At 41.5% G+C, this 18,510-nt stretch overlaps 1 protein-coding gene across 4 annotated transcripts in view; it reads left to right on the forward strand.

Annotated features, from left to right (window-relative positions):
- Positions 1 to 6,615: 6,615 nt before the first annotated feature.
- CFDP1 (craniofacial development protein 1) overlaps positions 6,616 to 18,510 on the forward strand; it is a 127,320-nt gene continuing 115,425 nt past the window's right edge. For 3 of the 4 annotated variants that reach the window (XM_047711368.1, XM_047711367.1, XM_047711370.1), the window contains exons 1-4: positions 6,616 to 6,822; positions 15,364 to 15,481; positions 16,963 to 17,182; positions 17,502 to 17,629. In XM_047711368.1, the coding sequence (XP_047567324.1) occupies positions 6,759 to 6,822; positions 15,364 to 15,481; positions 16,963 to 17,182; positions 17,502 to 17,629 (530 nt within the window). In that variant the 5' untranslated portion in view covers positions 6,616 to 6,758. The remainder of the gene's footprint in view (positions 6,823 to 15,363; positions 15,482 to 16,962; positions 17,183 to 17,501; positions 17,630 to 18,510) is intronic. The other variant, XM_047711369.1, reaches the window with a different exon arrangement.

Raw genomic sequence — 18,510 nt, forward strand, 5'->3', positions numbered from 1 at the left:
TTAACTGACTGAGATACCCAGGTGCCTCTAATGCGTTTTGAAAGGTGTTTTTGTTTCCATCTGTTTTCTTTGCTATATTTTGATTACCCATGCTTTTTAAAAACTTTAAATATAAGATGTATCTTTAAATTATTGAATATTTCGGGCGCCTGGGTGGCTCAGTGGGTTAAAGCCTCTGCCTTCGGCTCAGGTCATGATCTCAGGGTCCTGGGATCGAGCCCCGCATCGGGCTCTCTGCTCAGTGGGGAGCCTGCTTCCTCCTCTCTCTCTCTCTCTCTGCCTGCCTCTCTGCCTACTTGTGATCTCTCTCTCTCTGTCAAATAAATAAATAAAATCTTAAAAAAAAAAAAGATTTAAAAAAAAAATAAATTATTGAATATTTCATCCATCCCAGTATGTGAACATTCTCCTGTGAATAAATTTATATAAACCTTTGTATACATGGAGCTTTGTAGCTTGAAATGTTTTTAAGGAGAAACTATTTGAATGATAAAGAATATGTCTAGTTCCCACTGGGTTTTTTCTTTTTTTTTTTTGCTTTTAAAAATTTTTTCAAATACACAATTATTTGGGGGCAGTCACTCAGATGGAAAAATATTCACATATGTGTTGAACATTTTATTTTACTATATGTGGTTTTTAAAAATTTTTGCCAACAACTGGCTTTTTTAGGGCCTATGCAACCCATACTTTCCTAGCTAGACATTCACTTTTCTCCCCCCACTCCAATGTTTTTTTTTAATGCAGGGGAGGCAGCTCCCAACCATAAAAGCTTCATTCTTTAATGTGGGGGTTTGGGGATGAAGGCATTCATGAAGACAAGTCCATATACAAATGTATAATGAATATTCCAAGAGAAGGATGTCTCTTTTTTTTTTTTTTTTTAAGACTTTATTTGACAGAGAGAGAGACACAGAGGGAACACAAGCAGGGGGAATGGGAGAGGGAGAAATAGGCTTCCCGCCTAGCAGGGAGCCCAATGTGGGGTTCCATCCCAGGAGCCTGGAATTGTGACCTGAGCCAAAGGCAAACGCTTAACTACTCAGCCACCCAGGTGCCGCTCTTTGTGCCCTTAACTCATTTTTAAATTTTGCACAAAACATTACTTCTTAGGAAATGTTTAAATCAGTGAGAAAAAGTTGATGCAAATAATTAAACCACTCCTATGTTTTTGAAATTTTAAATTGTATGTGTCCTTTCTGACAGCTCTGGTTTGAATTAAGCTCTTGTTACAACTGCAGTGCATACCAACCTTTCCTAAGACACCATTTCCTGGAATGTGAAGCCCTCGTACCATTAGCTAGCCAAACGCAGTAAGTTTTGTGTACATGCATTTCTTTTTTGTGCACTCTGTTAGGCTGGTTGTGACTAAAATCAGCTTAACTTTTGTATTAGATTATTTCACTAACTGCTATAGTCAAAATGATCAAATCTTTGTACAACAGAAAATTATTTAAATTTTATTTTTCTACTGACATTTCTAATTCTAATATAAATGTTTATCAATAAAGAACTTCAATTCTGTGAACTGGAATTGTTCTTTTTTCAGTGACCAATGAATTTAATCTTTTGCAATAAAGTTGTCTGACTTAGATTTTTGGGTTTTTAAATAGTTTACTACTTAATATATGTTTACCTGTATTTCTTTTACGTTCAACTTCTTAGTAATTTATGGTAAAATTCTTGTTCTAAGATGTGATTAAACTGTATGCACATGGGAACTTTAGTCCTGTTAACTGTACTTTACGGGCTGTATCTTGCCATCAAGAAGCTTTTTGTCTGATTCCACACTGGGATGGCTGAGAGTTGATAAAGTGTATGAAAAAAATTATTTCAACAGTAGGTTCACATGAAGAGCAGCTACAATGTCAGTTGAGCACTCTCACTGACATCACAGAAGTCTTTTTCTGCTCTGCCATTTTCAGCAAATTATCCAGTTTGGGTGTCTGACATCATGGGCACAAGACACATGACCCATACAGTTCCAGGAGTTGTAGACAGACATACAATGTCTGGCAGGACACCGCCCATCCATTCTTTCTCATTATTTTTTATTGAAGTATAATATATTAAAGTGCACACATCCTAAATGTATAGCTTGATGACTTTTTACATATTCATACATTTATGTGAATACTACTCACAACAAGGAAAAGAACAATTTCAAGGACTCCAGGAGAACCCTACATGCAGAGTGGGGCCAGAAGTCCCCAAGATTGTATGTATCCAGGACCCAAGGCAAGAGGAACTTTTCCTCAATTTTCAAAAGGCGATAACCCCAGATTGGACAATGGAAAGAGACTGTGTAAGATGAGGGGCTAAAAGTGCTGAGTATGGTAGAGTGGGCCCCATAAACGATTGCTAAGACAACAGTAATAATGAACCCGGAATCTTCTAGGGAGTTAGGGAATTTGTACTCTGGCCAACTGGAGAGCCCTGTCTATAGGGGCCAACCACTGCTTAGTTCCAGCCTATTTCTACTTGGTGGGATTTTTGAGCCAGATTTTCAGTTTTTCAAGGGAAGTTGGAAATCTAGATTATTTGTTTTTTTTTTTTTTCTCAAGATTTTGTTTACTTGACAGAGATCACAAGTAGGCAGAGAGGTAGGCAGAGAGAGGGAGAAGGAGGCTCCCCACTGAGCAGGGAGCCCTATGCAGGGCTCTATCCCAGGACCCTGGGATCATGACCTGAGCCTAAGGCAGACACTTAACTGAGCCACCCAGGTGACCTGGAAATCTAGATTATTTGAAATACACGTCTTTAAGCTCTTGCAACTAATTTGAATCCACATAAAATGCTATTTGTGTCAAACAACCCATGCCTTTGAGCTGGAGTTGGCCTCTTCATTAAACTAGTTGAGACAATGCTAAACAGCTCATACCCTGGTTATCCTTCAAGTGGTTAGAAACTTAGTGAATTTGAACAAATGTATGGCATGCTAGTGAGCTATAAAAAGGAGACTGGGAGAAATGAGATGATGCTTGAGAAGAGAGTTGGCTAGAGAACCTCAATGCATCGTTTTCCCCAGACTTGGAACCCGGTGATGGGGCAAAAGGCTACACCATAGTTTGTCACTGCAGCTTCCACTTATCCTGTCCAAGGGAAAAGGCTGAGCATGTTAAACGTCCAAATATTGGGTCCTAATCTCACATCTATTTTCCTGTTCTCTTCCCATAAGGAAGATCTGAAATGAATCATAGACCTACATCACAAACGAAAACCATAAAACTTAAAATAGGAGTTGAATTTTGTGATCTTGAGTCAGTCAAGGGCTTAGAAGCCCAAAAGCACCAGGGACGAGAAAAATAGAGAAATGGGACTTCATCAAAATGAGAACATTCTATGCTTCAAAGGATGCCATCAAGAGGGCAATGGCATACAACAGGAGGAAGTATTTTCAAGGCCTACGTTTCTGAGACTGGTACTCAGAATACATAAAGAACTCTTACAACTCAACCATAAAAAGACAACATGATTTTAATATGGGAGAAGCATCTGGATAGACATTCTCCAAAGAGCATAAACCATGGCCAAAAAAGACGTGAAAAGATGCTTAACATCATTATTGAACAGGGAAGTGCAAATCTAAAACCCCATGAAATGCTGTTTCCCACCCAACCAAATGTTTGTTACTATAACTTCTGCATCACTAGGATGGCTTTAATCAAAGAGACAAGAGTATTGGCAAGATGCGCAGAAACTGAAACCCTCGTACATATAACTTAAAAATTTTTAGTCTGGTAAAACTATAAAGATTCTATGTGGCTGTATCTCCATATGGATTCACTTGAAGGATTCATGTGGATGATGTCTGAATTCTAGAATGCAGTCAATTCCTGTTGATAGTGGTTATGTCTCTAAGGTCATCGTGCACACTCAGCGCATACTGCACCACTACCGGGGGAAATACAGGGTTGGGTTCCTGTGAGTCTCTGCTCACAACATTTCTGTCAACTCATCAATACATGATCTTGCTTATGTGTGTTTCTGTTCAAAGACACCTTATTTAATACATATTTCTTATAATAGTTACGTGCAGTGTTTATAATAAAACAATATTTCAGTTACAGCACTTTTGTGAAATGTCCTCCACAATACTGGGATTGTATTAACTCTTTTCCCAGTCATATGCACACATGCCGTGATGTAGTAAGCACATGGTATGACATACAATATTCACATAAACACAGAGAACTGTGACCACATACCGTATACCACACAGTAATGCAAACAGAGTCCTGAAAAAAATCAGACATTTCATGAAAACGTTAACTAGAATCTTACTGTTGACGGAACAGCGGGATGTGTGATGGTGGCAGCACACAATGTGGTTAAACCTTGGTTGCCCCCACGAAAACCAAGGAAGAAGTAGGTAGAATTTATTCTGTGGAAGAGAAAGAGGGCAGCATGTCCACATTCGGCAGTTCAACATCAGGCATATGTCTCTCATGACTTGGTGGAGTCGGCAACTTTCCCCCCCAAACCAGCTGGAAAAGTTGGGTCAGCCTTGTCTGCTTTGCTTTTTGCCTCATCTTTAAGCATCTTGGCATAAGGGACAAATGCCGTGGAGGTGAGGCGCTTAAATTTGAGGCTGCGATCAAGCATAGGGTCACACTCTTCCATGTCACTGAAAATTCTTTCCAAGGCAGAATTCCATTCTGATATTTTAGTCACTGTAAGAGGGTCTGTTCTTGAAGTGTTAGGCTGACTTTCATCACCATCCTCATCATTGCTGACTCCAATGCCTTGTTTTGCCATCTCGTCCAGGTCTTCATTGGTGGGTTCTACTGCCTTCTCTGCCAGGATTTCCTCCACATCTTCCTCCTTCATGTCATCAAAGCCCTCCCCACTTATTTGCCATGCGATATGCATTATGTTTTTGACACTGTCCTTTATATTTTCTGTAACACCTTCGAAGCCTTCCAAATCTTGCACACAGTCTGGCCAAACATTTTTCCAACAGCTATTGATAGTAACTTGTTTGATGCTGTCCCAGGCTGTCCCAACATAATAACGTTGTGTAGAGTGACTGACTTCCAATAGTCCAACATGGTAGTCTCCATGTTGGACTTGAGAGCCTCAAGGGCCTTGCTATAAAGCTCCCTGGTATAGTGTGCCTTGAAAGCTTTTATTATACCCTGATCCAGGGGTTGGATGAGAGACGTAGTGTTTGGGTGCATGAAAAGAGCTTTTACGTTGGGGTGGGTGTTTTTGAGTTCTTCACAGCAATGTACTGGGGAATATCCAAAATTAATAAAACCCTGAAGGCAAGATTTCTGCCCTGGAGATAGCAATCAACTTCCGGTATGAAGCAGTTGTGGAACCAATCGGATGTCCTCCATGCTTTTCTGTTCCACCTCCAGTGGACCGGCATATGGTTTATGCTTTTCCCTGTCAGTGCTGGTGGGTTCTGGGCTCTGTATACCATTAGGGGTTTGCACTTGAAGTCGCCCTTGGTATTGGCGCACAACAGTAAGGTTGCATAGTCTTGGAATGGTTTAAAGCCTCGGGCTTTGCAGGCCATTTGGGTTACTTAGGTTCTTTTGCCAAAGTCCTTGTAAAATAAGCCAGTCTCATCAGCGTTGAAAACCTGCTCTTCCACATATCCTTTCTCTTGTATAACACTCACCAAGTATTTCTTAAATTCTTCCGCAGCCTCCTCATCTGTGGAACTTGCCTCCCCTGCAAGTTTCCCATTATTCACACCATACCGCCTTTTGAAACGGGCAAGCCAGCCAGCGCTAGCGAAGAAAGGTTTAACATGTTTTTGGCCCTGGGTAACATGACCATAAATTTCTTTGGCTTTCAGCTTCACGACAATGCTGTCCACCACACTTTTTTTTTTTTTTTAATCAGTTGTCATCTCATGAATCCATAAACAGCCGCTTTTCCATCTTCTCCATTGCCTCCTCACGCGCTATAGACGTTATTATAGCACTTTCCGGGGCAGCCTCACGCACAGATCGGCGAATTTCCTTTTCCTTTTTCTTGATGTAGCGGATTGTTGACTCATTAACATTGAACTCACGGCCAACAGCACTACAGCTCATGCCTGAACGAAGCTTATCTAACACGCGTATTTTCTCCATAAGGCACATCACAGCCTTCTTGCGCTTAGGATCGCTAGGCAACGCTTCACCACTACGCTTGGGGGTCATTTTAAACAGCAAAATCACCACCAAAAAGCACAAAATGTGCCTCTAAATAGACTGCGAAAAGGACATTTACATCAAGAGAGATGAAGCAAGAAAGCCCCTTGCATCTGCTTGGTTCAACCTCAGCCCATCGCAGCGGCGGTGGACTCAAGAGCTTCACCGTCTGCGCATGTCCGAGAATAACCCCAGAGAGCACGGCGAATATTGATTTGGGGGTTACCATAAGTTTAAGCAAGTAAGCGAATTCGAAAATACCAACCTGTGCCCAAAGACACGTAATTCTGTTTAAGCGCATTTATTAAATCAGAGCGACGGGACGGTGCTGAATACTACAAGACTACAAGTTCCAGCATGCATCGCTCCAGCGCGGAGCCCGTGCTCTGTCAACCACTACAGTACCGTCAAGCACGAGGCATTGGCCCCGGAAATGTCGCGTTTGGACTGCGTAGCACTCTCTGCGCATGCGCACTAGTTGCGGGGATGGGGGGAGCCCACCCCAGCCGCCGCCGCCCCCGCTGAAGCTCTATGGTCTCTCCCTAGAGCTTTGCCTTTCGGGACAGCTGCTTAAGTCCTGTGGCTCCGCCCGCCCCGCGCGGCAGCGACATGGAGGAGTTCGACTCTGAAGACTTCTCTACCTCAGAGGAGGACGAAGACTACGTGCCGTCGGGTGAGCGATTCGGCCGGAGGCGAGAGGAGGTTTGCTCCGCCCCGCGCTTCACGTGAGGCGCGCTTGGCCGGCCGTGCGTGGCCCGGTGGCCCCGGTGGCCCCGGCGGCGCGGGTCTCGAGCGACCGTGCCGCACAAGCCCCGGTTCCTCGCTCGCCTGCTCCGTCCGCGCGGTCGCCGCGGGCCGAGACTTGTGCGCGGGGGAATCTCGCCAGCCGCTGCCCGCGGCCTGCCTCGGGCTGCCGCCCCCTCTCGGCGCGCGGGAACCCGCACGTGAACGCGGCCCGCCTCTGGGGATGCAGTCGGTGTCGGTCGGTACGCGGACCGACTGCACCGGCGCTCACGTCTGAGGCGAGGCAGTGTGAGCGTTTGACGTTATCGTCAGACCGTCCGTCCCGAGGGACTTGCTGGCTATCACCACGTCGAAGATCTCTCTACCTTTTGCCCTCGCATGGTTATTGGAAAGTTCATCTGATGGTGCATTTTGTCTCTTTGCGACATATACCTATTTCTCTTTTTTCGGGTCTCTCTCTTTCTCTTTGGTATAAACTGTTACAAACTAAAGGGGCCCAGAATAAATCTTGTCACTCAAACCTACGCCTTCCCCAGACTTCCATGTCATTTAAAGTATCTATCCACGCAGTCGCTCAGGGAGAAAAAGCCCAAAAACCCATCATTCATCCTTACTTTCTGTCTTCTGGTTCAAGCAGTCAGTAAGTTCTGTTGTGTCTACGTGGGGAATGGGTTTCTGACCGCTTCCTCGCCAATCTCACTGTTATTGAGCTGCCATTATTCTTCACGAGTTTTAGCCATAGCTTCCCAACTGGTTTCCCTGATTACGTTTCCATTGCTGTCCATCAACTTTGGTCTTACGGTAATGGCCAAAGTGGCTATTTGAAAACTAGTTTTCGTTTGTTTTAAGGATTTTATTAATTTATTTGAGAGAGAATGAAAGAGCATGAGACGAAAGAGGTCAGCGGGAGAAGCGGACTCCCTGCCCAGCAGGGAGCCCGATGTGGGACTCCATCCTGGGACTCCAGGATCATGACCTGAGCCGAAGGCAGTCGCTTAACCAACTGAGCCACCTAGGCGCCCTGTAAACTAGTTTTCACTTTAATCAAAGTTGTGCATACCTATACTTAAACATAGTCAGGGGCGCCTGGGTGGCTTAGTCTGTTAAGGGTGGGACTCTTGATTTTGGCTCAGGTGGTGATCTCAGGGTGGTGAGATTGAGCCAAGGTTGGGCTCCCTGGTAGGGGTGGAGCCTGCTTAAGATTCTGCCCCTCCTTCCATCTCTAAAATAAATTAATCTTTTTTAAAAAAGAAGGCTCAAAAGCCTTTATTTGAAAACTAACAGTTCCCATCACTCTGCATCCCTGTTCATTCCTCCTCAGGAGAAGCTGCTTTCCACTTTTTAATCTTTTAAATCTACTTTTTTATCCACTTTTTAATCTATTTTCATTTTGTGTTGACTTAACCCATGCTTGGTAGATCTTATTTTAATACCCTCCTAGGTCATCTGGGTCATTCTTAACACACACACCCTTCCACCCTCAGGCCCTCCCCAACTCCCCAGACTGCCATTGTTCCTATGCCCCAATCTTGGTTAGATCAGTATTCCCTGTTTACTTTTTTGTAATAACTGAACACCACATTCAGGTCTGAACCATGTGGTGTATACCCTGATTGCTTTTCCTACTCTACTTTTTTGTGTGGAATTAATAATTGTCATTTTGTCGTTGCGTAGTTGTCCATGACCTTAATGTTAATTTGACCCTAAACTCTCAGAATTTTATAAATCGTCTCCCAAGGCAATCAGATTTATTAAAGAATCCTTTACTTTCATGTTTAAGTCCATCTTTGCCTTCTGACCTCTGGTTTGCCTTGGTTTTATCACTTTTTAAAATTTTATTTATTTATTTATTTTTAAAATATTTTATTTATTTATTTGTCAGAGAAAGAGAGAGAGAGAGAGAGCACAGGCAGACAGAGGCAGAGGGAGAAGCAGGCTCCCTGCTGAACAAGGAGCCAGATGTGGGACTCGATCCCAGGACTCTGGGACCATGACCTGAACTGAATATAGCCACTTAACCAACTGAGTCACCCAGGCGTCCCAGTTTTATCACTTTTAAACCTAGGATCTTCTGTCTCCATCACCACTCTGGGCATTCCATTTATCTCCTTTTTCTGTTGGATTCCGTTTCTTGGATCTTGTGTTATCTTTTTTTCTTGGTATGTTCCACAAAAATGAGAATAAATTCTCAACTTCTTGAGGACAGAAGATGTATGTATAATAGACATTCAAGGTGTCAAAATAGTATTTCTAAAAGCAATTATGTGACCCCAGGGCATACCTGATAATTTGTCTGGTATAGAATTCTGTGTTTTGTAATAATAATTCTAGGCTTTGTAATGATATGGTAATGGTAGTGATAGCTTTCCATCAGAATGTTAAGGGTGTTGTTTTATTACTTGCTAGCTTCCAGTGTTTCAATTAAGAAGTCTGTTTTGCTGATTTCTGATCATTTATATAAGACCTGTTTGTGTTTGGAAGCTGATAGAATCTTTATTCCTGATTTTTCTGCTATTTCACAATGATGTAGTGTGGTATGAGTCAGTTTTCATCCATAGTGCTTGGCTTCTGGAATTTTTGGGGGGGGTAATTTCCTTGCTTCATTTTCTGGAAACATTATTGAGATATTGATTCTTATTTTAGATCTTCTGGACTGGCCCTCTAATTTTATCTCCTATTTTCTCTTTTTTTTTTTTTTTAAGATTTTGTTTATTTATTTGACAGAGAGAGAGAGAGACAGAGGGAACACATGCAGGGGGAGTGGGAGAGGGAGAAGGAGGGTTCCTGCTGAGGGGGGAGCCAGATGCGGGCCTCAGTCCCAGGACCCCAGAATCATGACCTGAGCCGAAGGTAGATGCTTAATGACAGCCTCCCAGGTGCCCCATATTTTCTAACTCTTAACTTTTTTTCCACTCAGTGGAAGAATTCTCAGTATCTTAAACTCTTGTATTTTTTCCTTCTTTCATATTTTTAAATTTGAATAACTTTTTTCTTCTGTAGTCATTTTTTATAGCTCATGTTCTCATTTCATAGTGAAGTATCTTATTGCTCTATGGGTATTGATACTAATTTAAAATTTTTGATGTTTAGCTTATGTACAGTAAAATTTATTCTTTTCAGTGTACTGTTCTATCAGTTTTGATAAATACTAGTTGAGTGACCATCACCAAAATTAATAGTTCCAAGGCCCCCTCCAAATAAGACACAGACCATGATATCTGAATAGAAACAGTTTTGGGGCGCCTGGGTGGCTCAGTGGGTTATAAAGCCTCTGCCTTTGGCTCAGGTCATGATCCCAGGGTCCTGGGATTGAGCCCCACATTAGACTCTCTGCTCAGCAGGGAGCCTGTCCCCCCCCCCCCCGCCCCCATCTTGCCTCTCTGCCTACTTGTGATTTCTGTCAAATAAATAAATAAAATCTTTTTTTTTTTTTTTTTAATTTGACAGAGAGAAATCACAAGTAGGCAGAGAGGCAGGCAGAGAGAGAGGAGGAAGCAGGCTCCCCGCTGAACAGAAAGCCCGATGTGGGGCTCGAACCCAGGACCTGGGATCATGACCTGAGCCGAAGGCAGCGGCTTAACCCACTGAGCCACCCAGGCGCCCCAATAAATAAAATCTTAAAAAAAAAAAAGAAACAGTTTCTTCTTTTCCAATAGGTATGCCTTTTGTTTCTTTTGTTTGCTTTACTACTCTTTTTTTTTTTAAGATTTTATTTATTTATTTGAGAGACAGAGATCACAGGTAGGCAGAGAGACAGGCAGAGAGAGAAGGGGAAGCAGGCTCCCCGCTGAGCAGAGAGCCCAATGCGGGGCTCTATCCCAGGACCCTGAGATCATGACCTGAGCCGAAGGCAGAGGCTTTAACCCACTGAGCCACCCAGGTGCCCCTGCTTTACTATTCTTGATAAGACTTCCAGTATGATGTTGAATGTGGTGAGAGCAGACATCCTTGTCTTATTCCCAATTTTAAGAGGAGATTATCAATGTTTCACTATTTAGTGAAACCCATATTAACTATGGGTTACAGATGCCCTTTGTGTCTGCATGTTTTAAGTCCATTACATTGACTAACACATTACTAGCTCACTTACATAACACTACTGAGTATGTGCTCTTCTCCCCATTTTGCAGACAAAGAAATTGAGGCACAGAGAATTTAAGCAAATTGCGCAAAATCATTCAGCTACAGAGTAGCTGAGCTGGGATTTGAACCCTAGCAGTGTGTGTATACTGCTCCTCACCGAGGCATTTTATCAGGTTAAAGAAGTTCTCTCTACTCCTGATTTGCTGAGAGGCTAATTTTGTCAAATGCTTTTCTTCCATCTATTGGTAGGAATATGTGTGATTTTTCTTCATGTTAATATAGTGAATTACAGTGTTATAAGCTATTTTTTAAAGATTTTTAAACTGGGGCGCCTGAGTGGCTCAGCGGGTTAAAGCCTCTGCCCTCGGCTCGGGTCATGAAGCCAGGGTCCTGGGATTGGGCTCTCTGCTCAGCAGGGAGCCTGCTTCCTCCTCTCTCTCTCTCTGCCTGCCTCTCTGCCTACTTGTGATCTCTGTCTGTCAGATAAGTAAAAAATCTTAAAAAAAAAAAGATTTTTAAATTATTCATTTGAGAGAGAGAGAGAGAGCACGCACGCACGCACAAGCTGTGGGAGGGGCAGAGAGAAAGGGAGAAGCAGACTCGCCGAGGAGCATGGAGCCAGACACAGGGCTCCATCCCAGAACCCCCGGGATCATGGCCCGAGCCAAAGGTAGATGCTTAACAGACTGAGCCATCCAGGCACCCCTGTACAATGTATTTTTTGTCTTTTTTTAAGAACAACATAAAGGACTTAGAGATTTTATTGATTCAGTGTGTTTTAGTCTACTAACAGTTACTCCTTTTAATGCTCAAGTCATCACTTTTGGCCACTAGGAGTTCTTTCAAGCTGGATCTATATCCTTTTAATGTGACCCTTTATTCTTAAATAGCTTCCTTGCTTTCTGACAGAGCAAGATGTCCCAGTTTCACCTTATGCTTTCCTTCCTTCAGACCTGAAATTAACTGAGAGCCCTTTTCATCATGAATTATATCAAGGTATATAATCTGGACTCTAAACAGATGCCCATTGCTACCAAAGTGACATTGTTTCTATGCCATTTCAGTGAACAGACTAGAAAATATTTATCTTAAAAAGAGAGTTCATATTGATACTTTTTTTTCTTAAAGATTTGAATTTTAAGTAATCTTTACACGCAGCATGGGGCTCAAATTTACACCCTTGAGGTCAAGAGTTGCCTGCTCTACCTACTGAACCAGCCAGGTGCTTCTCACATTGATATTTTAGTTCAGTTTTAACATTTGAATATTCATCAGATTTCTTTGATTTTTATAATCGTGGGTCATTTCTCTTGCTTTGAAGATTTGGATGCCTGACATTAACATAATACTTACTTGCTTTAGCCTATTATATAAAGGAAATAGTTTCAAAATACCAACATTCGGTGCCTGGGTGGCTCAGTCGGTTAAGCCTCTGCCTTCCCCTCAGGTCATGCTCTCAGGGTCCTGGGATGGAGCCCTTCATTGGGCTTCCTGGTCAGTGGGAAGTAGTCTGCTTCTCTTTCCCTCTGCCCCCTGCCATGCTCTTTCTCTCTTTCAAACGAGTAAATAAAATTAAAAAGGAAAAAAAAAAACCAAAATCAGTATTACTACACAGAATAGAGTTTTTATTTGTTTGTTTGTTTTGTCATTACAGTGGGTCTTGCTAAGGGTGTATAGTCAAAATACTGTTTCTGAAGTCTTTGGAATAAATCCTTCCCTTGTCAGTTTTGTTATTGCTTCAAACATTTATTCAAACAAGTATTTGTTTATTTAAACTGTTCTTAATTTAAGGGCTTTTCAAAATTCTTCAGAAAGATAAACACAGAGAATTCTTGCTTCTACCCCTGACCATCCCACTTTGTTCTACCCTGACCCTTATAAGGTACCTATTTTCATTAGTATTTTGTTTATCCTTCCTGTGTTGCTTTTTGCAAATATAAACTAGTACAATGCAGCTACATATCAACTTAGCTTGTAGGTTTGTGCTTTTTTTTTTTTTTTTTAAGATTTTATTTATTTATTTGACAGAGAGAGATCACAAGTAGGCAGAGAGGCAGGCAGAGAGAGGGGGAAGCAGGCTCCCCGCTGAGTGGAGAGCCCGATGCGGGGCTCGACCCCAGGACCCTGAGATCATGACCTGAGCCGAAGGCAGAGGCTTTAACCCACTGAGCCACCCAGGCGCCCCTAGGTTTATGCTTTTTAAAAGTCTTTTTGCTGTAATGATTTTACTGGGGTTTCAGGGGAAGCGGAATGACATTTGTGTCTTCAGAAATTTGTGCCTTCATCTTAGCCTGGAACTCAGTCCTTTGTTCAGGAAACACTTTCACTTATCACTTGGTGTGTGGTATTCAGCCTTGAATGTGTATTCTGAGTATTTTCACATGACTGGCTTCTTCTTATCAGCTTTGTTCTTTTTTTAAATCTCTGCCATTATATTTGTACTTTGCAAGAGTTTAAAAAAAATTTAAAGTTTTTTTTTTAAGATTTATTTATTCATTTGACAGATCACAAGCAGGCAGAGAGGCAAGCAGAGAGAGAGGAGGAAGCAGGGTCCCCACTGTGCAGAGAGATCATGGGATCATGACTGAGCTGAAGGCAGAGGCTTTAACCCACTGAGCCACCCAGGCGCCCTAAAATTTAAAGTGTTTTGAAAAATGTTTAAGTCACTATTTCACAAATGCCATATTTTCTCTTATCTCTTTGAGGATATTATTTTTCTTTAAAGATTTAATTTATTTATTTGACAGAGAGAGAGAGTGCACAAGCAGGCAGAGCGGCAGGCAGAGGGAGAGGGAGAAGCAGGCTCTCCGCTGAGCAGGGAGCTCAATGCTGGACTTGATCCTGGCATTCTGGGATCTTGACCTGAGCTGAAGGCAGACCTTTAACCAACTGAACCACCCAGGGACCCTCTTTGAGGATATTAATAATAAAGGGTTTTTTTTTTTTTTTTTTAAGATATTTATTTATTTATTTATTTATTTGACAGGGAGAGAGAGATCACAAGTAGGCAGAGAGGCGGGCAGAGGGGGTGGGGGGAAGCAGGCTCCCTGCTGAGCAGAGAGCCTGATGCCAGGCTCGATCCCAGGATCCCAGGACCCCGAGATCATAACCTGAGCTGAAGGCAGAGGCTTAACCCTTTGAGCCATGCAGGTGCCAGAGTTATAAAGGGTTTTGTTGGGTTTTTAAAAATTCTGTTTCTCCTGAATTCCTTTCTTGTTTTTAGTCTTGCCTTTCATTTTGGAGGCTTTCCTCAAGTGTTTGGTGGCCCTTGATTGATTGTGAGCGAAATATTTAGAAGCTGATTGGATGTACAGGAATATTCAAAACAGTACTATTTGTAATAGCCCCACACTGGAAACAGCCATATTGTTCATCAGCAGCAGAATGGATAAACACATGGTGTCACGCAATGACACACTGTTTCGGAATGGGAGTAAATAAACTAGAGCTACAACAAACAGTATGGGTGACCAACAGAGAATGTTGAGTGAAAAAATCCAGACACTTGAGTGTGCATTTTGTAGACTTCTGTTTGTTTAAGGGTCAAAGAGAGGCAAAGCTAATCTCTGGTATTTGGAGTCAGGATGACTCTTGGATAGGGTAGTGGCTGATGCCTGGAACGGGGCATTCCAGGGATGCTGAGGGGCCTTCTGGGATGCTGGTTCATGTTCTGGTTCTTGAACTGGGCCTGGTTATACAAGTGTGTTCACTTTGTGTAATTTCATTGAGCAGTACAGTAGACTTGTGTGTTCTTCAGCGTGTATGCTGTACTTCAAATAAAAGGCTACATGAAGTAAAATAGAAAAAATCCAGTTGAATCTTCATGTGGATGGGATTTATTGACTGGTGCCCACAGAGTGTGCTTATCCTGGTCGTCCAGGTAACCCCTGTTGTTGGGGACCCCTGACTGTTAGTGTCTGAAGATGGGAACTAGACATGTTTGTTCTTTCTGTTGTGTCTAACTGGAAGTCTTTAGGCCTCTTTTTTGTCAAGGTCTCTTTTGATTACTTTTGAAAGATATCTAAGATACAGTGGGAACGTTAATTTCTTTGAACAGTTTAGTTGTACAGTTGCAGTTTCTATTCATTCATTCAGCACATACTTAAACAAGATCCATGTCCTCGTGGTATGTAGAGCATAGCAGAAATTGCAAACATTAAATATAAAGTGGGTACATTTATGGAGGATCATTTGGCCTGTCATGGAAGCCTAGAATAGGGGATCTTAGCCTAGTCTTCAGGGATGGGAAGACTTCCCTAAGGAAATAATATTTTAGTTAGAGAATAGAGGAAAGTACTAGACTTGATTTTTAATGAAAGAAAATGTTTTGTCTTGATGTGAAAACCTTTATTCCCATATGTCTGACCACTCTATTATGTGATTGCAGGTGGAGAGTATAGTGAAGATGATGTAAATGAATTAGTGAAGGAAGATGAAGTGGATGGTGAAGAGCAGACACAGAAAACCAAAGGGAAAAAAAGAAAGGCTCAGAGCATTCCGGCCAGGTGATGCTGCCCTCAAGGCCCTTAGGAGTGAGGGGCTACTGTCACAGATGGCTGGGATTGGTCTCATGAGTTCTTCCTAAAGGGGCTTCTTACCTTTGTCTATTCAAGGGAAACGTTTGGTGACATCTTAGGATTAAATTCTCAGTCTCGGGGAAGCTTTAAAAGTTTTCGAGTTTTAATTAAAAAAAATTAATAGGTATCACGTATACTTGGTAAAAATTAAAAACTCAATTACTGCAAAAATGGGTACCCTCGGTGTATGCTTGTTGCTTTCTTTGCCTCAGAAGAACTATGTTGTCAGACACAGCTTGTGTGTGTGGGTAGGCATGTATTTCCTACTCTTTAAAAAAACAAACCAAAAACCCCTCCAGAACAAAGAGTGGCATCCTCTACTTACAGTTTCTCATTTTCATTGTTTCGCATCTTGGAGATGTGTACTGTGCCAGCACATTTAACTGTACCTTACTCTTTTCAGTGACTGCATAAGGTTACATTATATGGGTCCACCTCGCATTTTGTAAGTATTCCCTTACTGAGGACCATTGAGATTATACCTGTGTTTACTACCACAAACAAGACTGCAGTGAATATTCTTTGTTATGGCTTTGTATACAGGTACAAGTACATCTGTAAATCAGATTTGTAGAAGTAGAATTATTTGATCCGGCGTTAATCTGTAGTAAAAAAAGTTTTCATAAAGATTAGCAAATTACCTTCCACAGGCCTGGTACTGAATTACAGCCCCCCTCCCCCCCCGCAATTATGAAAATTCTGACAGGTTATTTAGCTCAGATAGGAAAAGCTTCTGTAGAAGTCTGTTACTTCTCTTTGATTAGTGTTTCTTTCTTTCTGGGCATTGAAGCAAAAAAGCAGGTTATAGTTTATAAAAAGGAAAAAAAAAGAATTTTAGGTATTAGATGATTCACTTGAAATCAAAATAGACTAAGAAACAATTTACTCTTTTAGGTCTTGGGCCCAGTTCTTTTGTCCTTGAGTTTTTCTATAGTCCAGCTGTCAAATTTTCAGAAAGTGGGAGAAAAAGATGGGTTTCCCACCCCTCTTCCCTGAGAATTCTAGAAAGAAACTGCAAATAAATTTAAGGCTTTAGTCAATAGACGTGTTCTCCAATTGGGGTATATATTCTTGGAACACACTTTCTGGACAGACTGATTCAGCGAGGTGATTTTTGAGTGTGTTCTTGGTGAAAATAGCTGATCCTGACTTGGAAGTAGAACACTGCATTTTGATTCTAAGTGTTTGGGGGAAATTGCTAACTGCAAGAGCTCAGTTCTTGTTTTCTTCCACAGAATGTCAGTTTACCCCCCTTGCTTCCCCCTAGGGTGGGTGTTAATCTGTAGTCCCCAGATTTTAAAGTTTTCTCAGGTTTGCAGCGTTATGTTTGGAATTGAGGAAGGGATAGCTGAAATCATTTTGCTTGATCTGTCTTGTCTCTCCTTTTTCTTGTGACCACTGGTGATTAGGAAGAGAAAACAAGGTGGCCTCTCATTAGAAGACGAAGAAGAGGAGGATGCCTACGAGGAGTCCGAGGGAAGTAGCAGTGAGGAGGGAGATGCAGCTGCAGAGCAGGAAGAAGGCCTGGGGTCGGAGGCTGCAAGGAGGAAGAAGGAGGACGAGCTGTGGGCCAGCTTCCTCAATGATGTGGGACCAAAACCTAAAGGGCCCCCAAGTACACAAGTTAACGTGAGTTGATAACTGAATGAGATATAAACTTCCCCAGAAGTACCCTACGTTCCCCAGATAGACGTTTTTATTTCCAAAATGAGATTCGATGCTTACAGCAGAAATCAAACCAGATCCGTTTTAATAATAACTCTTTCATGTGAAAAGCAGAGCATTCCCTATTGTAGAGAAAATAAGCCTTTTTAATCAAATAAATTTCTGATAGGTCTTTAACTGTTTAGAGATGGAACATGTAAGAATAGCCGTAATAGATGGTGGAAAGGTTCTCTTACGTTTCATCCTTATGTGAAACTGATTGCATTTCTTACCTATTTTGTAGAGAGCAGAGAATACTGAAGAGACAAGTTCAAGTAAATCGTTGGTTAGAGCCGAAGAGCTTGAGAAACCAAAAGAAGCTGAAAAAGTTAAAATCACTAAGGTGTTTGATTTTGCTGGTGAAGAAGTCAGGTATGGTGACCTTCACAAACTTCAAAACTAGTTCTTTTAAAATTTTAAAAAAATTTAAATTAAAAAAAAAACATATCTTATTAAATGGTGTTGGACATCTGTCATCATTCCACCCTATCATCATAATATTTTGGAAGAGTTCTTTTTTTCACTCCAGGAGAATGGTGGCTTCATGAATTAGCAGGGAACGTGGGAGGAAAAGTCCTTTCACATATGGTGGTGTAGTTGTGGGTATCATGAAGTTTTTGGCCGAACAGAAACAAGAAAATGTAAGAGTTAAATGTTCGGTTCCGCTCTTTGTCATGATTTGTGACTTCGGCTGAGTCATTTTTCCCTTTATTACTTTTCTTACCTGTGAAGTCTGAGCCCACTGAGGCACCTGAAATCAGGTAAAAATTGAAAATACTAGGAGAGAAATTCAGTTCCTGTATTATTTCCTGATCTTGATACTATTTTTAAAATTGATTTATAGGTTTGTTACCACTTTAAAAAAATGGTAGAAGCCTAATAACCTCCTGGCTTTTCTAGCTGAGAGCCACATGCCTAGAATTTCCTTTTCCCTATTTATTTAAATTTTATTACTTGAAAACAGCAGATCTATAATTTAGAGCTAAATGGGAACAGATAAGGTACCAGTCAGTAATTTTATAGGTGGTCACATTTATTTTCCTTGGCAGTAACTAAGTAGACCTGTATGCTCTCTGAAAATAGAATTTGCGTCCAAAGTTATATTTTAAAAATAGTATCTATTCAGTTATTTCATCTAAAACAAATGTTGGTGTAAAGAATTTGGCATTATTAGTTTTATAAAGGGTATGGAACAAAACTTTATTTTTCAATTTTTTTCTCCCCAACTTTTTCTTCTGAAATATTATACCCAG

Source organism: Lutra lutra, chromosome 17 (genome assembly GCF_902655055.1).
Source record: "Lutra lutra chromosome 17, mLutLut1.2, whole genome shotgun sequence".
Classification (NCBI taxonomy): domain Eukaryota; kingdom Metazoa; phylum Chordata; class Mammalia; order Carnivora; family Mustelidae; genus Lutra; species Lutra lutra.